Source organism: Heptranchias perlo, unplaced genomic scaffold (assembly GCF_035084215.1).
Source record: "Heptranchias perlo isolate sHepPer1 unplaced genomic scaffold, sHepPer1.hap1 HAP1_SCAFFOLD_322, whole genome shotgun sequence".
In the NCBI taxonomy this organism is placed as follows: Eukaryota; Metazoa; Chordata; class Chondrichthyes; order Hexanchiformes; family Hexanchidae; genus Heptranchias; species Heptranchias perlo.
Window position 1 is genome coordinate 152,201 of NW_027139334.1, and position 27,685 is coordinate 179,885.

General features: G+C 51.0%; 1 protein-coding gene across 3 annotated transcripts in view; it reads right to left on the bottom strand.

Moving 5' to 3' along the window:
- The window catches only part of LOC137311302 (netrin-G1-like), a 40,987-nt gene extending 23,429 nt beyond the window's left edge, over positions 1-17,558 (bottom strand). For all 3 annotated transcript variants that reach the window (XM_067978591.1, XM_067978590.1, XM_067978589.1), the window contains exon 1: positions 17,313-17,558. In XM_067978591.1, coding sequence (XP_067834692.1) covers positions 17,313-17,555 — 243 coding nt within the window. In that variant the 5' untranslated portion in view covers positions 17,556-17,558. The remainder of the gene's footprint in view (positions 1-17,312) is intronic.
- Positions 17,559-27,685: the final 10,127 nt, after the last annotated feature.

The following is a 27,685-nucleotide window of genomic DNA, read 5'->3' on the forward strand; positions in this document are numbered from 1 at the left end:
AATGCAAGTAGTTGTTGTTGAAACAGTAATTAAAGATCACCACACAGCCCAGGGAGGGAGAGAAACAACAGGCTCCTGCTCTGTGCAGCTGCATCAACGTGGGAAGGGAAGATATTTCAATACACGGATCATATATTCCAGGAACTGTTCCTGCCACACTGGAGTGTAAACGGAGCATCTTATGAATCATTGTTACTTCTCCAAATCCACTCACCACTTGACATTTATTTCAGGGCTTTAAGTGTTTCTATCTTGGATTTACAATGTGTTGTGTGAGTAACAGCCTGTCATTATCACTAACTAAACCTCTCGCTATCTGCACGGTTCAGTCCCCTGGTTAATTATGTTAATTAGGGTATTATTAAGTACAGGAGTTAGTGGCTCCATAAAGTACAATCCCACAGATTGCGGTCACTCCCCATCGCCAAGTAATCAGCTCCTTTGTTACAGTTAATTTTAGAGCAGAGTTGCTCAGTTTGGAGGTTAATGATCGGACAGAGAATAAAATGAGCAGCGTTTAGTGTCCCAGAGAGGAGCTGAAATATTCTCCAGTAATCTCGACAGGACAGAGGCAGCGAGAGGATAAAACGGGTCAGAAATTCACCCCCATCCTTTTATACTGTCTGAGGGTTAAAGAGACAATAAATCAGACTCCAAACCTGGAGACTTTTACACCGACTCATTTACAAAACCCCCAACAGCAAATGGAAATCCTGCTATTAATTATGGGGATGTCTCACTTTTTCATCAATTTGACTATTTTAGGGGATCGATTGTTTCTGATAAATACAGTTCAGAAAGTGAATTAAAGGATCATTTCGAGGGTTTTTTATCTTCTTTGCCTGATCTCAATCTCATGCTTCTGTCAAACTATCAGCGATAAATCGTTCCTTCAGATCCCAATATCAGGAATACTCTCTGTCCCCTCCCCCTCAATGGGTACCCTCTCTCTCTTCCCCCTCCTCCAATGGGTACCCTCCCTCTCTCCCCCTCCTCCAATGGGTACCCTCCCTCTCTCTCCCCTCCTCCAATGGGTACCCTCCCTCTCTCTCTCCCCCTCCTCCAATGGGTACCTTCCCTCTCTCCCCCTCCTCCAATGGGTACCCTCCCTCTCTCTCCCCTCCTCCAATGGGTACCCTCCCTCTCTCTCCCCTCCTCCAATGGGTACCCTCCCTCTCTCTCTCCCCTCCTCCAATGGGTACCCTCCCTCTCTCCCCTCCTGCAATGGGTATCCTCTCTCTCTCCCCCTCCTCCAATGGGTATCCTCTCTCTCTCCCCCTCCTCCAATGGGTACCCTCCCTCTCTCTCCCCTCCTCCAATGGGTACCCTCCCTCACCCCCCCTCCTGCAATGGGTACACTCTCTCTCCCCTCCTCCAATGGGTACCCTCCCTCTCTCTCCCCTCCTCCAATGGGTACCCTCTCTCTCCCCTCCTCCAATGGGTACCCTCCCTCTCTCCCCCTCCTCCAATGGGTACCCTCCCTCTCTCTCCCCTCCTCCCCTCCTCCAATGGGTACCCTCCCTCTCTCTCCCCTCCTCCAATGGGTACCCTCCCTCTCTCCCCCTCCTCCAATGGGTACCCTCTCTCTCTCTCCCCTCCCCCAATGGGTACCCTCCCTCTCTCTCCCCTCCTCCAATGGGTACCCTCTCTCTCCCCTCCTCCAATGGGTACCCTCCCTCTCTCTCCCCTCCTCCAATGGGTACCCTCCCTCTCTCCCCCTCCTCCAATGGGTACCCTCTCTCTCCCCTCCTCCAATGGGTACCCTCTCTCTCTCTCCCCTCCCCCAATGGGTACCCTCCCTCTCTCCCCTCCTCCAATGGGTACCCTCTCTCTCCCCTCCTCCAATGGGTACCCTCTCTCTCCCCTCCTCCAATGGGTACCCTCCCTCTCTCTCCCCTCCTCCAATGGGTACCCTCTCTCTCCCCTCCTCCAATGGGTACCCTCCCTCTCTCCCCCTCCTCCAATGGGTACCCTCTCTCTCCCCTCCTCCAATGGGTACCCTCCCTCTCTCCCCCTCCTCCAATGGGTACCCTCCCTCTCTCCCCCTCCTCCAATGGGTACCCTCCCTCTCTCTCTCTCCCTCTCTCTCTCCATGCAGTGAGTCCGTCAGCAGCTGCACACAGACCTGATTCTAACCGGACGGTGTTTTAAGAGGCTGTTTCCAGATGTTGAGGTAATGACTGACTGACCTTGTGACCCTGTCATCAGGGGATGGATTTTTCTATCGACCAGTTTGAATGATGAGGAGTCTCGGGGCCGTCTCCTGTTATTCTCTGTTTCCCGTTCTCTGTATTGCCCACGTTCATATTTAATTATAAACACCGATAGAGACAGACAGGCTAGGTCATGGGTACAAGGCCCACTCCAGAGACTCGAGTACATAATCCAGGCCTACACTCACAGTGCAGTACTGAAGGAGTGTTGCACTGTCGGAGGGTCAGTACTGAGGGAGTGCAGCACTGTTGGAGGGTCAGTACTGAGGGAGTGCTGCACTGTCGGAGGGTCAGTACTGAGGGAGTGCTGCACTGTCGGAGGGTCAGTACTGAGGGAGTGCTGCACTGTCGGAGGGTCAGTACTGAGGGAGTGCTGCACTGTCGGAGGGTCAGTACTGAGGGAGTGCTGCACTGTCGGAGGTGCCGTCCTTCAGATGAGACATTAAACCGAGGCCCCGTCTGCCCTCTCAATTGGGCGTAGAAGATCCCACGGCCACTATTGGAAGTAGAGCAGGGGAGTTCACCCCGGTGTCGAGGTCAATATTAATCCCTCAACTAACATCACTGAAACAGATTATCTGCTCATTATCACATTGCTGTTAATGATACCGGGGCTAAAAGGGTTAAATTATGAGGACAGGTTGTCTGAACATGTTTGGTTTCCCTCGAGTTTAGAAGGTTGAGGGATGATCTAATCGAGGTGTTTAAAATGTTAAAAGGGATTTGATAGAGTCGATGGAGAGAAACTATTTCCTCTGGTGGGAGAGTCCAGAACAAGGGGGAATAATCTTAAAATTAGAGCTCGGCCGTTCAGGGGTGATGTCAGGAAGCATTTCTTCACACAAAGGGGAGTGGAAATCTGGAACTCTCTCCCCCAAAAGGCTGTGGATGCTGGGGGTCAATTGGATCTTTCAAGACTGAGATCGATAGATTGTTGGGTGTCGAGGGATACGGAGCAAAGGCGGGTAATTGGGGTTAAGATATAGATCAGCCATGATCTAATTGAATGGCGGAACAGGCTTGAGGGGCTGAATAGCCTCCTCCTGTTCCTATGTAACAGGTTCGAGGGGCTGAATGGCCTCCTTCTGTTCCTATGTAACAGGTTCGAGGGGCTGAATGGCCTCCTCCTGTTCCTATGTAATAGATTCGAGCGGATGAATGGCCTCCTCCTGTTCCTATGTAACAGGTTTGAGGGGCTGAATGGCCTCCTGCTTGTTTAATATTTGCTGGAGATTATCATTCTTTTTCCAGTCAGGTTTCTGTTCTCTTGAAACCTCCCTGTGCTCGGCTCATTACTGAAATGTTTAAACAAAAACACCAGGTGCAGAGTTCTGGGTTTTATTAACATGAACAAACATTCATTTCCACCGGCTCAGATTCTCTGTAATTAAATTTCGACGCTGAGAATCCCACCGAGCTCCCTGGGAAGATGTGGACTTAAAACATCGTTCGTTTATTAAATTGATTCTGGGGATGTGGGCGTCGCTGGCAAGGCCGGCATTTATTGCCCATCCCCAGTTGCCCTGAGAAGGTGGTGCTGGGCCTTCTTCTTGAACCACTGGGAGCGGGTTTGATACAAACTGAGTGTCTCGCTCGGCCACTTCAGAGGGAGGTTAAGGGTCAACCACGTTGGTGTGGGACTGGAGTCACATATAGGCCCAGACCGGGTAAGGACGGCAGGTTTCCTTCCCTAAAGGACATTAGTGAACCAGTTGGGTTTTTACGACAATCCGACAGTTTCATGGTCACTTTTATTGAGACTAGATTTTTATTTCCAGATTTATTTAAACTGAATAAAAGCATACGGGATTCTGGGCTTTATAAACAGAGGCAGAGAGGACAAAAGCAAGGAGGTTATGCTAAACCTTTATAAATCACTGGTCAGGCCTCAGCTGGAGAATTGTGTCCAATTCTGGGCACCACACTTTAGGAAGGATGTCAAGGCCTTGGAGAGGGTGCAGAGGAGATTTACCAGAATGGGACCAGGGATGAGGGACTTCCGTTATGTGGAGAGACTGGAGAAGCTGGGATTGTTCTCCTCAGAGCAGAGTAGATTAAGGGGAGATTTAATCGAGGTGTTCAAAATCATGAAGGGTTTTGATCGAGTAAATAAGGAGAAACTGTTTCCATTGACAGGAGGGTCGGTAACCAGAGGACACAGATTTAAGGTAATTGGTGAAAGAACCAGAGGGGAGATGAGGAGAATGTTTTTACGCAGCGAGTTGTTCTGATCTGGAATGCGCTGCCTGAAAGGGCGGTGGAAGCAGATTCAATAATAACTTTCAAAAGGGAATTGGATTAATACTGGAGAGGAAAAATTCACAGGACTATGGGGAAAGAGCGGGGGAGTGGGACTAATTGGATAGCTCTTTCAAAGAGCTGGCACAGGCACGATGGGCCGAATGGCCTCCTTCTGTGCTGCAAGATTCTACGATTCTATGAATTCAAATTCTCAAACTGCCCATGGTGGGATTTGAACTCACGATCTCTGGATTATTCGGCCAATAACAGGCTTGATGGACCAGCTGGTCCTTTCCTGCCCGTCATTTCCATGTTTGTAACAAAATCACCACATCACCGGACCCCTTTTCTGGGAGAAATTTCTGGAGAACACGGAACCGAATCACTTGACTCGGCTCAAAGAAGAGAAGCCGACACTTCCCGTTAACATTCACCAGCTGTCGAGACTCGCTGGGATTTTCATAATTGGTGCTCGGATTTGGAAATAATTGGCTGTCAGACTTTTAGCCGAGTGAGTCACACAGACTGTGTTTCTCCAGAAGGAGTGATGTTCCTCCCTTTAAGTCGACAGTTCGAGCAAACCTCACAACACAGGTAGAGAATTCGCTGAGACAAGGATTCCTGGTTAATCACATCCTCCTTCAAACTCATGGACAGTGAGTGAATTTAAAGGGAGCAAAATAGTGAGATAATCTCGTCACTTTATAAATCATTGGTGCGACCGCACGGAGAATACAGTGTACAGTTCATGGAATACCGTGTACAGATCTTCGAATAACCATGTACAGATGTTAGAACACAGTGTACAGATGTTAGAATACCGTGTACAGATGTTAGAATACCGTGTACAGTTCTGGTCACCACAGTACAAAAAGGATATTGCAGCTTTTGAAAGGATACAGAATGATTGAGGGGATGGAGAGATTGGATTATGAGGAGCGATTATGTAAATTGGGAATATTCTCACTTGGGAAAGAGAAGATCGAGAGGTGATCTGATTCCAGTTTTTTAGGATTCTAAAGGGACTGGATAATGTCGACCATGACCAGCTGTTTCACCTTGTCCAGAACAGTAGAACCCGAGGACATGGCCTGCGCTCGAAGGGGGTCAATTCAAAACTCATCTGTGGGAACAATATTTCAGTGAGCGAGTGGTCAATCTATGGAACAGGTTCCCCAGGGAGACGGTGGGAACAGTTAGTATTGATTCACTCAAATACAAATTACATCGATTTCATTCAGAAATAATATTTTGGGATCCAGTATCTGAGTAATTTGAGACATGACGTGTGCTGAGTGTAACAGGCTCGGGAGGAACAGGGGACTTTGGACCTATGGTTCCCAAAGCTCTCCCCCACTGGGGGTTTTCCTCACCTCATGTCTGGGTCTGTTGGAGACGCATTGATAGAGATTGATTGCTGTGATTGGTCAATAACTCCATTACCATTGGATCATGTGATTACCAGGATGGTGGAAGGTGAACGAGATCGACCTTGGTCTTTTCCCCTCCAGTAATTCCTATGGACGGCCATCAAACCAATCCCAGACAAACAGAAATACCACATTCTTCTCCCATCTGGCGTGACTCCGTCACACAGCAGACTCCGCACGGTTACAGACACAAAACAATCCAATCACAATAAAGTCAGTCATTCACCGGGAGCCTGAAATTTACACACAGTCACAAACTGTGACGATGGGGAGGTCATGTCCGGAAATAGAGAAATTGCTGAAGCTTCTAACCGTTCGTTTTTTAACAATGTTTACAAAAGAAATGGAGGGAGAAAGGTCAGAATTGGGGTCCAGTTTAAAGGTGAATGTAGATGGGGAAATGTGGAGAGGACATGTTGGGGAGGTTGTTGAAGCTCAAGGGAGATGAGGCTCCTGGATCTGATACGTTTCATTCCAGGGGTCTGAAGGAATCGACACAAACGATTGAGAGTCTTGTGGATATTTTTCAGAGTTGACGAGACTCGGACCAAATCCCAGAGGATCAGAAAATCCCAAATGTGAGTCCCAGAAAGGGGCGAGGGATGAACCATCGAATCACAGACCCACAAGCTTTACTTCCAGTGTTGGGAAAGTGTTTGAAAGTATTGGGAGGGATAATATAAGGGTCATCTTGTGAGACATGAGCTAATTCGAGACAATGGGAGGTGGTGCTTGACTTATTGATTGGATTTCTTTGAGGAGATGACAGACCGAGTAGATCGGGGGAGACGGTGGATGTTGTCTCCCCAGGATTCAGGAAGACATTTAACAATGTCCCAAATAATAGGCAACAACATAAGGTCCAAGCCCACGGGACAGATGGGAATGGATTAAACTGGATTGGGATATGATTGGAAGATAATGAGTAGTGGGGGATGGGCAGGTCTCTGATTGGCCGACAGTTACCAGGGGAGTGTCACAAGGTTCAGTGTCGGGGCCGCTGTTTATAATTTTTATAAATGATTTCGAAGAAGGAATTGTGTCCAAATTTTCAGACGATACCAACTTGGGAGCAGTGGAAAATGATGAATATCAATGGGAACAAATTCAAAAGGATCTTGACAAGTTCGATCAATGGGCGGAGAAATGGCAAATCCAGTTTAATACAGAGAAATGTAAGGTCATGAGATTGGGCAGAGGGAAGGTTGATGTGGATTATGTGCTAAATGGGAATGTACTTGAGGTGTTGGAGCAGGAGAGAGATCTCGGGGTTTTAGTGGACAGGTCACTGAAACCATCAGCACAATGTTCCCAGGCTGTTAAACAAACAATCAGAATATTGGGGGTCACAGCACGGGGTTATACTGGCGCAGTGGGCAGCACTCTCACCTCTGAGACAGAAGGTCATGGGTTCAAGACCTACTCCAGAGACTTGAGCTCCATAATCTAGGCCGACATTCCCAGGGCAGTACTGAGGGAGTGCTGCACTGTCAGAGGTGCCGTCTTTTGGATGAGACATTAAACTGAGGTCCTGTCTGCCCTCTCAGGTGGACGTAAAAGATCCCATTTCACTATTCAAAGAAAAGCAGAGGCGTTCTCCCCGGTCAATATTTATCCTTCAACCAACACTGAAAACAGATTGTCTGGTCATTTATCTCATTGCTGTTTGTGGGATCTTGCTGTGCGCAAATTGGCTGCCGCTTTTCCTACATTACAACAGTGACTACACTTCAAAAAAGTATTTAATTGGCTGTGAAGCTTTGGGACATCCTGAGGTCCTGAAAGGTGTGATAGAAACACAAGTCTCTCTGTCTTCCTTTCTTTCACAGCCCTGCAATTGTTTCCTTTTCAAGTATTTATCCAATTCTCCTTAGAAAGTTATTATTGAATCTGCTTCCACCGCCCTTTCAGGCAGCGCATTCCAGATCAGAACAACTCGCCGCGTAAAAAATTCTCATCTCCCTCCTGGCTTTTTTGCCAATTCCCTTAAATCTGTGTCCTCTGGTGACCGACCCTCCCACCACTGGAAACAGTTTCTCCCTCTCTACTCTGTGAAAATCCCTCATTATATTGAACACCTCTGTTAAATCTCCCCTTAACCTTCTCTGCTCTGAGGAGAACAATCCCAGCTTCTCCAGTCTCCCCACACCTGAAGTCCCTCATCCCCGGTCCCATTCTATGAGAGACGGGGATTTTAACTCAGGAGGCGAGTGTTTGGCCCGTTTTGCCGGGGCTGAATTTCGGCCCCAATTGGGGCTGGTTTTCGATGGTCCTGTTTTCCTGCTCTCGGACACTTTTTAATTCCTCTCTCAGTATTTACCCAGTGACCTTTTCAATACTATAAATGATTCAGTATCGATCAGCACTTGTGGCAAAGCTTCAATCATTCGGATTTCAATCATCAGTGATTTTAATTCTGATTTTAAAATTCTCTTCCTCTTGTTCAAATCCCTCCATGGCCTCGCCCCTCCCTATCTCTGTAACCCCCTCCAGCCCTACACCCCTCCCTATCTCTGTAACCTCCTCCAGCCCCACACCCCTCCCTATCTCTGTAACCTCCTCCAGCCCCAAACCCCTCCCTATCTCTGTAACCTCCTCCAGCCCTACACCCCTCCCTATCTCTGTAACCTCCTCCAGCCCCACACCCCTCCCTATCTCTGTAACCCCCTCCAGCCCCACACCCCTCCCTATCTCTGTAACCTCCTCCAGCCCTACACCCCTCCCGATCTCTGTAACCTCCTCCAGCCCCACACCCCTCCCTATCTCTGTAACCCCCTCCAGCCCTACACCCCTCCCGATCTCTGTAACCCCCTCCAGCCCCACACCCCTCCCTATCTCTGTAACCCCCTCCAGCCCTACACCCCTCCCTATCTCTGTAACCCCCTTCAGCCCTACACCCCTCCCTATCTCTGTAACCTCCTCCAGCCCTACACCCCTCCCTATCTCTGTAACCTCCTCCAGCCCTACACCCCTCCCTATCTCTGTAACCCCCTCCAGCCCCACACCCCTCCCTATCTCTGTAACCCCCTCCAGCCCTACACCCCTCCCTATCTCTGTAACCCCCTCCAGCCCCACACCCCTCCCTATCTCTGTAACCCCCTCCAGCCCTACACCCCTCCCTATCTCTGTAACCCCCTCCAGCCCCACACCCCTCCCTGTCTCTGTAACCCCCTCCAGCCCTACACCCCTCCCTATCTCTGTAACCTCCTCCAGCTCCACACCCCTCCCTATCTCTGTAACCCCCTCCAGCCCAACACCCCTCCCTATCTCTGTAACCCCCTCCAGCCCTACACCCCTCCCTATCTCTGTAACCTCCTCCAGCCCCACACCCCTCCCTATCTCTGTAACCCCCTCCAGCCCAACACCCCTCCCTATCTCTGTAACCCCCTCCAGCCCTACACCCCTCCCTATCTCTGTAACCCCCTTCAGCCCTACACCCCTCCCGTCTCTGTAACCCCCTCCAGCCCTACACCCCTCCCTATCTCTGTAACCCCCTTCAGCCCTACACCCCTCCCTATCTCTGTAACCCCCTCCAGCCCAACACCCCTCCCTATCTCTGTAACCCCCTCCAGCCCTACACCCCTCCCTATCTCTGTAACCCCCTCCAGCCCAACACCCCTCCCTATCTCTGTAACCCCCTTCAGCCCTACACCCCTCCCTATCTCTGTAACCCCCTCCAGCCCTACACCCCTCCCTATCTCTGTAACCCCCTCCAGCCCCACACCCCTCCCTATCTCTGTAACCCCCTTCAGCCCTACACCCCTCCCTATCTCTGTAACCCCCTCCAGCCCCACACCCCTCCCTATCTCTGTAACCTCCTCCAGCCCTACACCCCTCCCCATCTCTGTAACCCCCTCCAGCCCCACACCCCTCCCTATCTCTGTAACCCCCTCCAGCCCTACACCCCTCCCTATCTCTGTAACCCCCTCCAGCCGCACACCCCTCCCTATCTCTGTAACCCCCTCCAGCCCCACACCCCTCCCTATCTCTGTAACCTCCTCCAGCCCTACACCCCTCCCTATCTCTGTAACCCCCTCCAGCCCTACACCCCTCCCTATCTCTGTAACCTCCTCCAGCCCTACACCCCTCCCTATCTCTGTAACCCCCTTCAGCCCTACACCCCTCCCTATCTCTGTAACCCCCTCCAGCCCTACACCCCTCCCTATCTCTGTAACCCCCTCCAGCCCTACACCCCTCCCTATCTCTGTAACCCCCTCCAGCCCTACACCCCTCCCTATCTCTGTAACCTCCTCCAGCCCTACACCCCTCCCTATCTCTGTAACCCCCTCCAGCCCTACACCCCTCCCTATCTCTGTAACCTCCTCCAGCCCTACACCCCTCCCTATCTCTGTAACCCCCTTCAGCCCTACACCCCTCCCTATCTCTGTAACCCCCTCCAGCCCTACACCCCTCCCTATCTCTGTAACCCCCTCCAGCCCTACACCCCTCCCTATCTCTGTAACCCCCTCCAGCCCTACACCCCTCCCTATCTCTATAACCTCCTCCAGCCCTACACCCCTCCCTATCTCTGTTCTCCTCCAATTCTGGCCTCTTGTCCATCCCGCAATTCCTTCACCCCACCATTGGCGGCCGTGCCTTCAGCTGTCTAGACCCTGAGCTCTGGAATTCCCCCCCTAAACCTCTCCCCCCCTCTCTTCTCCTTTAAGACCTCCTTAAAACCTACCTCTTTGACCAAGCTTTTGGTCTCCTGTACTAATATCTCCTTCTTTGGCTCGGTGTCAATTTTTGTCTGATTTACGGTCCTGTGAAGCAACTTAGGATGTTTTACCACGTTAAAGGCGCTATATAAATGCAGGTAGTTGTTGTTGTGAGTGGAAAGAAACCCTGAAAATGCAGGAGGGAAAGGGTGAGCCCAGACATTATCCCGTCTCCTTTTCACACACGTTTATCGACCCGCGAACCAAATCGAACTGAAGGTGGACTCTGGGCACGAGGTCAGCGGGAGGTCGAAGGGTGAACGGGCAGAGAACGGGCCGTGTATTAACAAGCAAACGGCAGTCAGTCCTGCTTCTGTCCACAGCCCCACTCCTCAATGCTGACCCACAGGGGAATAAACCCAGCAACAAAGGATCATTACTCCTTTAAAGTGGAAACCTGGCCCGGTTTAAAGAGGAAGCTCATCTCATTTACATTTTAAACACAATCCACTGAAATGGAAAGTGGATTTAATTCATCCCATTTCATTTTGACTCAAACATTCAGTTTGTGAATTAATGGGATTGAGTTTCTGCTTTTTGTTGGGAAGTGTTGTGAGATTGAATCAGTCCCTCCTCCGATCTCCCATCTCCTTTGTTAAACAGTGTTAGTGAACGACTGCTTCTCATCTCCTTTCTGTGTGAGTGAGTGAGCTGGACGTGTATTGAAGGGGAGGAGAGACAGGGACAGGGTGACAGGGAGATAACTCGACCTTCCAACTCCTGCCTGGACTGAGCCTTCGACACAACAGTCAGGGTTTCTGTTGGGAAAAGCTGTCTGTTTAGAGAAGGTTGTGAGAAGGAGGGAAAAATATAACTGGGGGAGTGAGTCTAACAACAGGGCCCACAGTGTGTCCCTCAGTCCAGGGGGAGTGAACAATATAACTGGGGGAGTGAGTCTAACAACAGGCCCCACAGAGTGTCCCTCAGTCCAGGGGGAGTGAACAATATAACTGGGGGAGTGAGTCTAACAACAGGGCCCACAGTGTGTCCCTCAGTCCAGGGGGAGTGAACAATATAACTGGGGGAGTGAGTCTAACAACAGGCCCCACAGTGTGTCCCTCAGTCCAGGGGGAGTGAACAATATAACTGGGGGAGTGGGTCTAACAACAGGCCCCACAGTGTGTCCCTCAGTCCAGGGGGAGTGAACAATATAACTGGGGGAGTGAGTCTAACAACAGGGCCCACAGTGTGTCCCTCAGTCCAGGGGGAGTGAACAATATAACTGGGGGAGTGAGTCTAACAACAGGGCCCACAGTGTGTCCCTCAGTCCAGGGGGAGTGAACAATATAACTGGGGGAGTGAGTCTAACAACAGGCCCCACAGTGTGTCCCTCAGTCCAGGGGGAGTGAACAATATAACTGGGGGAGTGAGTCTAACAACAGGCCCCACAGTGTGTCCCTCAGTCCAGGGGGAGTGAACAATATAACTGGGGGAGTGAGTCTAACAACAGGCCCCACAGTGTGTCCCTCAGTCCAGGGGGAGTGAACAATATAACTGGGGGAGTGAGTCTAACAACAGGCCCCACAGTGTGTCCCTCAGTCCAGGGGGAGGGAAAAATATAACTGGGGGAGTGAGTCTAACAACAGGGCCCACAGTGTGTCCCTCAGTCCAGGGGGAGTGAACAATATAACTGGGGGAGTGAGTCTAACAACAGGCCCCACAGTGTGTCCCTCAGTCCAGGGGGAGTGAACAATATAACTGGGGGAGTGAGTCTAACAACAGGCCCCACAGAGTGTCCCTCAGTCCATAGAATCATAGAATATTACAGCACAGAAGGAGGCCATTCGGTCCATCGAGCCTGTGCTGGCTCTTTGAAAGAACTATCCAATTCGTCCACTCCCCCTGCTCTTTCCCCACAGCCCTGCAAATTTCTCCTTTTCAAGTATTTATCCAATTCCCTTTTGAAAGTTATTATTGAATCTGCTTCCACCACTCTGTCAGGCAGCGCATTCCAGATCAGAACAACTCGCTGCATAAAAAAAATTCTCCTTATCTCCGCTCTGGATTTTTCACGAATTACCTTAAATCTGTGTCCTCTGGTTCCCGACCCTCCTGCCACTGGAAACAGTTTCTCCTTATTTACTCTATTAAAACCCTTTCTGAGGGCAGGGGGTTCAGGGGAAGGTCGAAGTGCTGCAGTGGTCTGGGGGAGGGGGTCGGGGGTGAGTCAGGGTGGGTCTCGTGGGGTTGGGGGGGGGGGGTTGTTGGGGGTCTGGTGGGCGGATGGGGGGTTTGGGGTGGGTCTGGTGGGGTTCGGTGTGAGGTTCTGGTGGGGGGTGTTGGGAGTCTGGTGGGAGATCGGGGGGGTTTGGAGTGGGTCTGGTGGGGTTCGGGGGGAGGTTCTGGTGGGGGGTGTTGGGAGTCTGGTGGGAGATCGGGGGGGTTTGGAGTGGGTCTGGTGGGGTTCGGGGGGAGGTTCTGGTGGGGGGTGTTGGGAGTCTGGTGGGAGATCGGGGGGGTTTGGAGTGGGTCTGGTGGGGTTCGGGGGGAGGTTCTGGTGGGGGGTGTTGGGAGTCTGGTGGGAGATCGGGGGGGGGTGGGTTTGGAGTGGGTCTGGTGGGGTTCAGTTGGTGGGGGGCTCTGGTGGGGGGTCCGGGAGGGTCAGATATCAATGGTTCAGGGAAGGTCTCCAAATAATATACTCAAGCTGATCTTTTATTTTATTCGTTCATGGGATGTGGGCATCGCTGGCGAGGCCGGCATTTATTGCCCATCCCTAATTGCCCTCGAGAAGGTGGTGGTGAGCCGCCTTCTTGAACCGCTGCAGTCCGTGTGGTGACGATTCTCCCACAGTGCTGTTAGGAAGGGAGTTCTAGGATTTTGACCCAGCGACAATGAAGGAACAGCGATATATTTCCAAGTCGGGATGGTGTGTGACTTGGAGGGGAACGTGCAGGTGGTGTTGTTCCCATGTGCCTGCTGCTCTTGTCCTTCTAGGTGGTAGAGGTCGCGGGTTTGGGAGGTGCTGTCGAAGAAGCCTTGGCGAGTTGCTGCAGTGCATCCTGTGGATGGTACACACTGCAGCCACAGTGCGCCGGTGGTGAAGGGAGTGAATGTTTAGGGTGGTGGATGGGGTGCCAATCAAGCGGGCTGCTTTGTCCTGGATGGTGTCGAGCTTCTTGAGTGTTGTTGGAGCTGCACTCATCCAGGCAAGTGGAGAGTATTCCATCACACTCCTGACTTGTGCTTTGTAGATGGTGGAAAGGCTTTGGGGAGTCAGGAGGTGAGTCACTCACCGCAGAATACCCAGCCTCTGACCTGCTCTTGTAGCCACAGTATTTATACGGCTGGTCCAGTTAAGTTTCGGGTCAATGGTGACCCCCAGGATGTTGATGGTGGGGGATTCGGCGATGGTAATGCCATTGAATGTCAAGGGGAGGTGGTTAGACTCTCTCTTGTTGGAGATGGTCATTGCCTGGCACTTGTCCGGTGCGAATGTTACTTGCCACTTATGAGCCCAAGCCTGGATGTTGTCCAGGTCTTGCTGCATGCGGGCTCGGACTGCTCGGACTGAAACACGGGCACACTGACAGCGCACACTCGGGGCTTAATGGGTCAAATTATGAGGACAGGTTGCATAAACCAGGATTGTATTCCCTCGAGTTTAGAAGATTGAGGGGAGATCTGATCGAGGTGTTTAAAATGATAAAGGGAATCGATAGGGTAGATGGAGAGAAACTATTTCCTCTGGTGGGAGAGTCCAGAACAAGGGGGAATAATCTTAAAATTAGAGCTCGGCCGTTCAGGGGTGATGTCAGGAAGCATTTCTTCACACAAAGGGGAGTGGAAATCTGGAACTCTCTCCCCCAAAAGGCTGTGGATGCTGGGGGTCAATTGGAGCTTTCAAGACTGAGATCGATAGATTTTTGTTGGGTGAGGGTATCGAGGGATACGGAGCAAAGGCGGGTAAATGGGGTTAAGGTACAGATCAGCCATGATCTAATTGAATGGCGGAACAGGCTCGAGGGGCTGAATGGCCTCCTGCTGTTCCAATGTTCCCGACAGTGTTTGCTTCACTCACCAATACTCCCCTCCCCTCTCCTCACACTGTCCCCTCAGTATTTCAATCAAACCTCAACCATGTTTTGTTCTCTGGAGAAGCAACTTTACATCAATTATTAACAGACTTTCCGGGGAGAGAAGGTGAGCGATATAATCAGTAACAAGGCCATGGATTCAGTTGGTCAGCTGACATTGAACATCATGTCCTGGAGATGCTGAAATATTGATCGTAACCCCTTCATTCTGCTGTCGAGAGACTTTGGTAAAATTAGTGATATTGCGGGAAGTGGAGCCCAGAATGTGAGTCAGACTGGGTGAAACCGCGGCCTTTGATATAAATATAGCCCATTATCTGAATTCGAACCTGAGCTCCCACACTTTAGAGAAACACGTCCATCATTGGCTCTTTGTTCAGTCTGATTTTACAGCTCACAGGAAAAGATTTAAAAAATGCAGAGATTTAAAAACCTGGGCCCCGATATTAAAGGGCCTCTCGGCCCTCGGACTGGAGTCACATATAGGCCCAGACCGGGTAAGGACGGCAGGTTTCCTTCCCTCAAGGACATTAATGAACCAGTTGGGTTTTTACGACAATCCGACAGTTTCATGGTCACTTTTACTGAGACCAGATTTTTATTTCCAGATTTTTTAAACTGAACTCAAATTCTCAAACTGTCCGGGTGGGATTTGAAGTTACATTCTCTGATTCCTCGTCCTGCAACAGAACCTCGACACCACTGGATCCAAACATTATATCACCACAACAACAACCTGCATTTATATAGCGCCTTTAATGGAGTAAAACTTCCCAAAGCCCTTCACAGGAGCGATTATCAAACAAAAATTGAAACCCATGTCATGGAAAGAGATATTCGGACAGGTGACCAAAAGCTTGGTCAAAGAGGTAAGTTTTGAGGAGTGTCTTAAAGGAGGAGAGAGAGGTGGAGAGACGGAGAGGTCGAGGGAGGGAATTCCAGAGCTCAGGGCCCAGGCAGCTGAAGGCACGGCCGCCAATGGGGGAGTGAAGAAGATTGGGGATGGGCAAAAGGCCAGAATTGGAGGAGCGCAGAGATCTCGGAGGGTTGTAGGGTTGACGAGGTTACAGAGATCTCGGAGGGTTGTAGGGTTGACGAGGTTACAGAGATCTCGGAGGGTTGTAGGGTGGGGGAGGTTACAGAGATCTCGGAGGGTTGTAGGGTTGGGGGAGGTTACAGAGATCTCGGAGGGTTGTAGGGTTGATGAGGTTACAGAGATCTCGGAGGGTTGTAGGGTTGGGGGAGTTTACAGAGATCTCGGAGGGTTGTAGGGTTGGGGGAGGTTACAGAGATCTCGGAGGGTTGTAGGGTTGGGGGAGGTTACAGAGATCTCGGAGGGTTGTAGGGTTGACGAGGTTACAGAGATCTCGGAGGGTTGTAGGGTTGACGAGGTTACAGAGATCTCGGAGGGTTGTAGGGTTGACGAGGTTACAGAGATCTCGGAGGGTTGTAGGGTTGACGAGGTTACAGAGATCTCGGAGGGTTGTAGGGTTGACGAGGTTACAGAGATAGGGAGGGGAGAGGCCATGGAGGGATTTGAACACGAGGATGAGAATTTTAAAATCTGCAGCATCTGTGCAGGAATTGCTGTCTTTGCACCAACACTACAGCCAGAGTCTGAATCCATTCTCACCCTGCAGTCTTTCCGTCTCACTCACCCACTCACATTGAATACTGAATCAGAGAACAGAATCAGAGAACAGAAGTTCAGGAGAGGGAACAGATTGGGAGAGAAGGAGAGAGGACACGAGTAAAAAACACAGTTACAGAATAAAAAATATACAAACTACGAGATACCGGCCGAACAACAAGGCTCCGTTTCTCAGGCGTAAACCGGCCAACTAAGGTCCCAATATGGCGGCAGGAAGTTAATATTTATCCTCAACCAATCATTAAAACAGATTATCGGGTCATTTCTCACATTGCTGTTTGGGGGATCTTGCTGTGCACAAATTGGCTGCTGCATTTCCAACATGACAACAGTGACTAAACTTCAAAATGTACCTCATTGGCTGTAAAGCGATTTGGGACGTCCTGAGGATGTGAAAGGCGCTATAGAAATGGAAGATCTTTGTTTCTTTCTTCACAGCCAATGAAGGACTTTTTTTGACCGGATCATCTGTTTTTGATGTTGGTTGAGGGATAAATATTGGCCAGGACACCGGGGAGACTCCCCTACTCTTCCTCGAAATAGTAACCCTGGGATCGTTCACGTCCACCCGAGAGGGCAGATGGGATCTGGGTTTAACGTCTCATCCAAAAGACGGCACCTCCGACAGTGCAGCACTCCCTCAGTACTGACCCTCCGACAGTGCAGCACTCCCTCAGTACCGACCCTCCGACAGTGCAGCACTCCCTCAGTACTGACCCTCCGACAGTGCAGCACTCCCTCAGTACTGACTCACCGACAGTGCAATACTCCCTCAGTACTGACCCTCCGACAGTGCAGCGCTCCCTCAGTACTGACCCTCCGACAGTGCAATACTCCGGGTGGGAGGAGGCTCGTGTGGAGCATAAACACCAGTATAGACCAGTTGGGCCGAATGGCCTGTTTCTGTGCTGTACATTCTCTGTAATTCTAAGTAATGACTCACTTTGATAAAGGCCATTCAGTGACCGTCCATTCCCAGCGTGACACACAACAGAGACTGGGTGTGAAAGGCTTCTACTCACCAGCGTGCAGTACATCTCCGGGGTCTCTCCACACGTACTGTTGGGGGGATCCAACCTCACCCTCAGGAACCTGCTGACCAGCTCCGCCTCGGGCTGGCAGGCCATGTAATCCCAACTCCTCCCCTGGTCCCAGTGAATCTGAGTCTTACACAGGTCGTAGTGACCCCAGGACGGGAAGTGCTGTGTGGAGACAGACAGGGCTGTCCAAAGGGCCTGAAGGGGCAACAAACCGGACAGACGCATCGTTCCGACTGGACCCTCGCTCAGAGAGGGGGTGATCTCGGTCTGTCTGGGGGTGATTCAGGGGGTCTCCACTCCGAGGTCTGGTGTGAACGTTCTGTGACGATCCGACTTTGACTGGACACTGATTCCAGATGTTTTTCCCCAGCGGTGTTTGCAGATATTCCAGGTGTTGGGGTTCCAGCTGTTTTTCCCAGCTGTGTTTGCGAACGTGTCAGGTGTTAGGATTCCAGCTGTTTTTCCACAGCGGTGTTTGCAGATGTTCCAGGTGTTGGGGTTCCAGCTGTTTTTCCCAGCTGTGTTTGCGAACGTGTCAGGTGTTAGGATTCCAGCTGTTTTTCCACAGCGGTGTTTGCAGATGTTCCAGGTGTCAGGATTCCAGCTGTTTTCCCCGGCTGTGTTTGCAGATGTTCCAGGTGTTTGAATTCCAGCTGTTTTCCCCCAGCTGTTCTCTGTGTCAGACAGTTGTCCTTATTCACTGATCAGTCAGTACTGGGACCCAATGAGATGACTGTGTCCTGACAAGACTCTCTCTCCCATTGATCATCTCCTCCTTCTGACATCAGCTCCCTGTTGGGAGAGAAATAAAATCAATGGATTTTGGACCAGGTTCTGCTCCTGACCTTCGAGCCCAATCCTCAGACTCACACTGCCCATTAACAGCCAATCCCCGCACTCTGACTAATCCAATCCGAGTGCCTGGATTTGAGACTTTATCTCGATTTCGATGAGATGAAGATTTCAACTCAACTCCCAGGATTCTGATCGAGATAAAAATAAATCTTGTGATGGGATTTTCCCGTTAAATCTCGGCCACTATTGAAAAGCTCACTGATTAAACAGAACACACTGGAGTTTGAGGGATTAAGGATATTATTCATTATCTGATTATAAACGCACTGATTTACTGCAACATTCAGAAATTACAGACAATCAAAAGATCCTTTCAGACAACACCAGATCGAGACTCTGGATCCCTGATCATCAGGACCACACTGCCCAGAATCAATCGTTACCGCCTTTTATTAGTTTTAATATAAACCAATAACTGCAGACACTGAGAACCAGTGAGTGTGACGGAGCCGGGTCACCTGTTGGCTGGAGTGAGGATTAAAGTGAAACAGCTTTGTTTAATTTTAAAATGTGAGAGTCTCCAGCCCTTCAATTCAATGACAAGGAATCGAGGTTCCCACTCAAACACTTTCTATTGGCTCTCTCTGTGGAGGACTTTGTTTGAGCAGCTTTGGGACTTTCACATCCTCAGGACGTCCCAAATTGTTTACAGCCAATGAAATACTTTATTGAAGTGTAGTCACTGTTGTAATGTAGGCAGCCAATTTGTGCACAGCAAGATCCCACAAACAGTAATGAGATAAATGACCAGATAATCTGTTTTTTCACAATGTTGGTTGAGGGATAAATATTGGCCAGGACACCAGGGAGAACTCCCCTGCTCGTCTTTGAAATAGTGCCATGGAATCATCGATATCAACCTGAGAGAGCAGACGGGGTCTCGGTTTAACATCTCATTCCGAAAAACGGGACCTCCAACAGTGCAGCACTCCCTCAGTACTGACCCTCCGACTGTGCAGCACTCCCTCAGTGCTGACCCTCCGACAGTGCAGCACTCCCTCAGTGCTGACCCTCCGACAGTGCAGCACTCCCTCAGGACTGACCCTCCGACAGTGCAGCACTCCCTCAGTACTGACCCTCCGACAGTGCAGCACTCCCTCAGGACTGACCCTCCGACAGTGCAGCACTCCCTCAGTACTGGCCCTCCGACAGTGCAGCACTCCCTCAGTACTGACCCTCCGACAGTCCAGCACTCCCTCAGTACTGACCCTCCGACAGTGCAGCACTCCCTCAGTACTGACCCTCCGACAGTGCAGCACTCCCTCAGTACTGACCCTCCGACAGTGCAGCACTCCCTCAGTACTGACCCTCCGACAATGCACCACTCCCTCAGTACTGACCCTCCGACAGTGCAGCACTCCCTCAGTACTGCACCGGGAGTGTCGGCCTGGTTTAAGTGCTCGAGTCTCTGGAGTGGGACTTGAGTCAGCACCTTCAGGAGAGGTGAGGAGGAGCTGCAAAAGCAAAAATATTCCCCTCCCTCCATCATCTCACCTCAATCTCAGCAGCTCCTCACACGGGAAAAGTGAAATTATTCTCATTCTCTTTTTAAAAGTGGCCCCAATAAAAACTCACAAACTCTGGGTTTGATGTCCCTCCCGTGGACCATTTTACGACACAATGTGTTACTCTGGACTCTGACTGATATTCAGACTTGTAACTGGGATATTTATAACCCATTTTCTATAATAAATACTACGGCCTTTTATAAGCTGCTCCACTGTGAGCAGAAATAGTCTCCGAACGTCACCCTTCCTCCCCCGGAATGCTGTTCCCCTTCAGCTCGATCCTCACAATCCACACTCATCTTCTGGCTCCTACGTCACACCACCTGCTCGTAGGGTTTGTGAATCTTTAGAATTCTCTACCCCAGAGGGCTGTGGATGCTCAGTCGTTGAGAATATTCAAGACTGAGATCGATAGATTTTTGGACACTGAGGGAATCAAGGGATATGGGGATCGGGCGGGAAAGTGGAGTTGAGGTCGAAGATCAGCCATGATCTGATTGAATGGTGGAGCAGGCTCGAGGGGCCGAATGGCCTATTCCTGCTCCTATTTCTTGTGTTATGTTCTTATGTGACCCCAACAACAACTTGCATTTATATAGCGCCTTTAACGTAGTAAAACATCCCAAGGAACTTCACAGGAGCGATTATCAGATAAAATTTGACACTGAATCACATAAGGAGATATTAGGACAGGTGACCAAAAGCTTGGTCAAAGAGGTGGGTTTTAAGGAGGGTCTTAAAGGAGGAGAGAGAGGGAGAGAGGGGGAGAGGTTTAGGGAGGGAATTCCAGAGCTTAGGGCCTGGGCAGCTGAAGGCACGGCCGCCAATGGAGGGGCGAAGGGAGTGGGGGATGGACAAGAGGCCAGAGTTGGAGGAACGCGGAGATCTCGGAGGGTGGGAGGGCTGGAGGGTCTCACAGTCGGACATCACTAGAGTTTGATGAGGTTTTGATATATTGAGCCGAGTTTAGGAGAGATTTGTTTCAGTGATCACATTATCTTCACAAGCTGCAGATCAATAGGAATAATTACACCTCGATAACAGGCGAGTTGGGGTTGAATTTATTGGCAGCTCAGAGCTGAGGGGAGTGTGAATCTTGCCCAGTGGCTGGTTCGGGGATGTGGGCTGGTTTGATGCCCTCGCTCTGGAAACTCTGCTGTGATTTAGAAATGAAATGAAATGTTGTGAGAAGTGAATCTGATCCCAGACAGGAGCATTAAACACACGGCGGGGGGAAACAGGACAAGTTCAGCACCGGCCGCTCATCAAAAACTCATTTCATCAACGCTGATTTAAGGCTCATCCTATCCCATTGTTTGTGTGTTCAGGATTATTTCTTTATTAACCATTAAATAAAGAAAGCTCCTTCTGCATCTCGAATCGTTTATAAAGTCAGACAATGTGGGAAGGAGTGAGTTGGGGGAGACGCTCAGTGAAAGGAAATTGTCCCCAAAACTGGGGGTGGTCCAGGGTGTGAGACTGGGCCGGACCGGCAGGGGGCCCTGTTCCAGCCCAGGGGAAATGGGAATCAGAGTTTGTGGGTGTTGGAGATTGTCAGATTGCAGGAAGCAGCATATCCCACCCTGGACCGTACACAGAGCCCGTACAGTGTACACAGAGCCCGTACACCGTACACAGAGCCCGTACACCATACATAGAGCCCTGTACACTGTACACAGAGCCTGTACACCGCGCACAGAGCCCGTACAGTGTACACAGAGCCCGTACACCGCGCACAGAGCCCGCACACCGCGCACAGAGCCCGTACACCGCGCACAGAGCCCGTACACCGCGCACAGAGCCCGTACACCGCACGCAGAGCCCGTACACCGCACGCAGAGCCCCGTACACCGCGCACAGACCCCGCTATACAATGTACACAGACCCCACTATAAAATGTGCACAGACCCTCCTCTACAATGTACACAGACCCTCCTATACAATGTACACAGACCCCCCCTATACAATGTACACAGACCCCCCTATACAATGTACACAGACCCCATATACAATGTACACAGACCCTTCCATACAATGTATACAGACCCTCCTATACAATGTACACAGACCCTCCTATACAATGTGCACAGACCCTCCTATACAATGTACACAGACCCCCCTATACAATGTACACAGACCCCCCTATACAATGTACACAGACCCTCCTATACAATGTACACAGACCCCCCTATACAATGTACACAGACCCCCCTATACAATGTACACAGACCCCCCTATACAATGTACACAGACCCCCCTATACAATGTACACAGACCCTCCTATACAATGTACACAGACCCTCCTATACAATGTACACAGACCCCCCTATACAATGTACACAGACCCTATACAATGTACACAGACCCCCCCTATACAATGTACACAGACCCCCCTATACAATGTACACAGACCCCCTATACAATGTACACAGACCCTCCTATACAATGTACACAGACCCCCCTATACAATGTACACAGACCCTCCTATACAATGTGCACAGACCCCCCTATACAATGTACACAGACCCCCCTATACAATGTACACAGACCCCCCTATACAATGTACACAGACCCTCCTACCGGGGGGACATGTCCAGAGTCTCACTTACACTGGCCGAGATCAGCGCCCTCCGATCAGGGACCGAGCTCCGCATTCCTCAGGACGGAGCCTCTTCAATCGGGTCCGATGACTTTAGCAGAGAAACCGGATTAAAGTTGATTTTGCGGCCGCGGGATTAGCTGACAGGAAATAAATCCCGAAATAAAATGACCGGGAGAGAGAGAGAGGAAAGAGAGAGAGAGGAGAGGACAGAAGAGAAGATAAAAGAGAGAAGAGAAATGAGAGGGGAATAGATGGGGAGAGGGGGGAATAGATGGGGAGAGGGGGGAATAGATGGGGAGAGGGGGGGGAATAGATGGGGAGAGAGGGGGGAATGGATGGGGAGAGAGGGGGGAATAGATGGGGAGAGAGAGGGAATAGATGGGGAGAGGGGGGAATAGATGGGGAGAGGGGGGAATAGATGGGGAGAGGGGGGGAATAGATGGGGAGAGGGGGGAATAGAGAGGGGGAATAGATGGGGGGAGAGGGGGGAATAGATGGGGAGAGAGGGGGGAATAGATGGGGAGAGAGAGAAGGGGGAGAGGGGGAATAGATGGGGAGAGAGAGGGAATAGATGGGGAGAGGGGGAAATAGATGGGGGGAGAGGGGGGAATAGATGGGGAGAGGGGGGAATAGATGGGGAGAGGGGGAATAGATGGGGGGAGAGGGGGGAATAGATGGGGAGAGAGGGGGGAATAGATGGGGGGAGAGGGGGAATAGATGGGGGAGAGGGAGAGGGGGGAGAGGGGGAATAGAGGGGGGAGAGGGGGGAATAGATGGGGAGAGGGGGGGAATAGATGGGGGAGAGGGAGAGGGGGGAGAGGGGGAATAGAGGGGGGAGAGGGGGGAATAGATGGGGAGAGGGGGGGAATAGATGGGGAGAGAGGGGGGAATAGATGGGGAGAGAGGGGAATAGATGGGGAGAGGGGGAATAGAGGGGGGAGAGAGGGGGAATAGATGGGGAGAGAGGGGGGAATAGATGGGGAGAGAGGGGAATAGATGGGGAGAGAGGGGGAATAGATGGGGAGAGAGGGGGGAATAGATGGGGAGAGAGGGGGGAATAGATGGGGAGAGAGGGGGGAATAGATGGGGAGAGAGGGGGGAATAGATGGGGAGAGAGGGGAATAGATGGGGAGAGAGGGGAATAGATGGGGAGAGAGGGGAATAGATGGGGAGAGAGGGGAATAGATGGGGAGAGAGGGGAATAGATGGGGAGAGAGAGGAATAGATGGGGAGAGAGAGACCGGCCCGGTCCCGGAGAGATTCACAGAGAGAGAAATAAAATCTCAATCCAGGAGCAGATACAGACTGGAAACATCAACCCACCTGAGGCTTCCCCGCGGTCCTAAAGCCCGCCGAGTTACTCTGACCAATGGTCCCACCTGAAGCTTCCGTGTGGTCCTGAAGCCCGTCATATTAATCTGTCCGATTACATTAACACTCAAATTTGCCCGAATCAAAATGAATCCGATATTCAGCCCGGATTTGGGCTTGTGTGTTCTACAGTTACTGATAAATATGAAAAAAGATACCACAAGAAATGTGAAGTAATCACAGTTTTAATAATATGGGGGAGGGGAGGTGAAAGTCCAGGGCTGGAGTTTGATGTCTGAATCACTTCAGGGATCGGTCCTGTTTCTGTTTACAACCTTCCCAGGTCGGGTTGCCAACCCTCCAGGATTGTCCTGGAGTCTCCAGGAATAAAAGATTAATCTCCAGGACACCGCTGCGAGCAAACCGGGGGAGAAACATCATGGGGGCATTAAAAAATGGTACGTTGTTTACATTTTCTTTGAGTATTTTCATTTATTAATTGTAAAAATATTGGAGCTGGGGGAAATTGGTTGTTTGACTGACAGTCAAGAATCGGGTCACAAAGAGTCTGTTCACTTTACACGAGGTGTAGGACGGACGTGTCAGGTGACCAATGGTGGGAGTGTGGAGGTGGGTCGCGTGAGGGTGGATGTGTTGGGTGACCAATGGCGGGAGTGCGGGGGGAGGTTCCCATGGATGGACATGTCGGGCGATCAATGGTGGGGGTGAGGGGGTGGGGAGTCACACGGATGGACGTGTCGAGCGACCAATGGTGGGGGTGAGGGGGTGGGGAGACACACGGATGGATGTGTCGGGCGACCAAAGGTGGGAGATTGGGGGAGGGGGCGGGGAGTCACACGGATGGATGTGTCGAGCGACCAATGGCGGGAGATTGGGGGTGGGGTGTTTGGAGGTGAGAGGTCGTGTGATGAAACCTCCAGGAACATGTCCAACCAGAGTTGGCGACCCTATTCCCGGGAGAGCTGACTGATGCTCCATCTATACAGGGCAATGGGGAAAGAGCGGGGGAGTGGGATTAATTGGATAGCTCTTTCAAAGAGCTGGCACAGGCACGATGGGCCGAAAGGCCTCCTCCTGTACTGTACGATTCTATGGAAGGATTAAACACATAAACCTTGGGGTGATGGGGTTCTTGGACCCTTCGTACCTCCTGCTCCCCCTCACACCACGACATTTAACTTGAGAAATGAAGGCAAGTCCGGCAGCTTTAAGAGAGACGCAGAGAGAGGCCATTCGGCCCATCCAGCCCCACCTTTCCAAGAAATCCTACAAATCCCCCAGCCCCACCCGTCACAGCCTCCAACTGACCCTTGTGAATGGCCCCAGAGGTTTCAGTCCCACTCCCCTGCTCCGGGACTAATTTCAGATATTGGTCACTCTCTGTGTGAAGTGCTTCCTGACACCAGTCCTGAACCTGCCTTTTCCCAGTCTGCACCTGTGTCTCCTGCAGTCACGGTTTAATTTAAAATAGTGACTGGGGATTAACCTTTTCCATTCCACTCAGTATCATACACGACTCTGTAAGATCCCGTCTCATTCACTCCCAGAGAGAGAGAGAGAAACAGAGAGAAAGACAGATATGGACAGACAGACAGAGGTGCAGGGAGAGAGAAAGAGACAGAGACAGATACAGAGAAACAGAGAAACAGACACAGACAGATTTTTCCAAGAAATCTTACAAATCAGAGAAACAGACACAGACTGACAGAGACAGAGAGACAGACAGAGAGAGACAGACAAAGAGAGAAAAACAGACAGATACAGAGCAAGACAGAAAGAGAGAGAGAGAGAGAAACATTCAAAGACAGAGAGACAAAGAGAGAGAGAAAAACAGAGACCCCATTTTCTGGTCTTTCTTGGTATTTATTTCCCTCACTCCAGGCAGCGTCCCAGTGAATCTGTATTTTACTCTCTCTAAACCCCAATATCCTTCCTACAGTGTGGAGCCCAATACTGTACACAGTCCTCGAACTGAGGTCTTATTAAGGTTTTATTTAGGTTCATCATTACCTCTTGGTTTTTATATTCTGCACCTTTTGAGGTGAAACCGACAATTCCATGAGCTTTTTACAGCCTTCTCCCCCTGAGGTGGTCCCTGTAATGACCTGTGACCCTGTCCTCCCCCAAATCCCTCTGCTTCCCACAGTCCTGAACCCACTCCCATTCACAGTATAATTACTGCAGTTGTTTATTTAACCAAAATGCATCACCTCGCACTGACTGACGTTGAATCCCATTGGTCCCTGTCCAGCCCATTCCCCATCTCATCAATATCCCTCTGCCCCTGTCCAGCCCATTCCCCCATCTCATCAATATCCCTCTGCCCCTGTCCAGCCCATTACCCATCTCATCAATATCCCTCTGCCCCTGTCCAGCCCATTCCCCATCTCATCAATATCCCTCTGCCCCTGTCCAGCCCATTCCCCATCTCATCAATATCCCTCTGTCCCTGTCCAGCCCATTCCCCATCTCAACAATATCCCTCTGCCCCTGTCCAGCCCATTCCCCATCTCATCAATATCCCTCTGTCCCTGTCCAGCCCATTCCCCATCTCATCAATATCCCTCTGTCCCTGTCCAGCCCATTCCCCATCTCATCAATATCCCTCTGCCCCTGTCCAGCCCATTCCCCATCTCATCAATATCCCTCTGTCCCTGTCCAGCCCATTCCCCATCTCATCAATATCCCTCTGCCCCTGTCCAGCCCATTCCCCATCCCATCAATATCCCTCTGTCCCTGTCCAGCCCATTCCCCATCTCATCAATATCCCTCTGTCCCTGTCCAGCCCATTCCCCATCTCATCAATATCCCTCTGCCCCTGTCCAGCCCATTCCCCATCTCATCAATATCCATCTGTCCCTGTCCAGCCCATTCCCCATCTCATCAATATCCCTCTGCCCCTGTCCAGCCCATTCCCCATCCCATCAATATCCCTCTGCCCCTGTCCAGCCCATTCCCCCATCTCAACAATATCCCTCTGCCCCTGTCCAGCCCATTCCCCATCCCATCAATATCCCTCTGTCCCTGTCCAGCCCATTCCCCATCTCATCAATATCCCTCTGCCCCTGTCCAGCCCATTCCCCATCTCATCAATATCCCTCTGCCCCTGTCCAGCCCATTCCCCATCTCATCAATATCCCTCAGCAGCTTCCTTTAACCTTCTGAAGAATTAACCAGACCTCCTAATCTGGAATTGTCCGCAAATTTCCCCGTCCGAAGCCCTCAGTCACCAACTCGCCCAGTGCCCCGATCGGAGAGACTCACCCAATAAACTTCTGTCCTTCAGGCATCGAAATTGTTGCATCAGCAAATCCTCAGCCCGTTAATCCGGATCAGTGAGTCGCGACACACCCAGATCGACCTGCTTCAGATCACTGTCTGGACCATCGACTCGATCAAACCCTCGGCCGTGTGTTTGGGCACCGGACAGTAACAGACCCTGAGACCGGGGGTCGGGACCTCGGCTGCTGCCTCCCAGTGACAGGGATTTACATTCAGAAACACACGGCAAGAGAAAGGGAATCCGGGACTGGGGTTAATCAGAGACTGGGGTTAATCCGGGACTGGGGTTAATCCGGGACTGGGGTTAATCCGGGACTGGGGTTAATCAGAGACTGGGGTTAATCGGGGACTGGGGTTAATCGGGGACTGGGGTTAATCAGAGACTGGGGTTAATCAGAGACTGGGGTTAATCCGGGACTGGGGTTAATCAGGGACTGGGGTTAATCGGGGACTGGGGTTAATCGGGGACTGGGGTTAATCCTGGACTGGGGTTAATCCTGGACTGGGGTTAATCAGGGACTGGGGTTAATCCGGGACTGGGGTTAATCAGGGACTGGGGTTAATCAGGGACTGGGGTTAATCCGGGACTGGGGTTAATCAGGGACTGGGGTTAATCAGGGAATGGGGTTAATCCGGGACTGGGGTTAATCAGGGAATGGCGTTAATCAGAGACTGGGGTTAATCAGAGACTGGGGTTAATCCGGGACTGGGGTTAATCAGAGACTGGGGTTAATCGGAGACTGGGGTTAATCAGAGACTGGGGTTAATCGGGGACT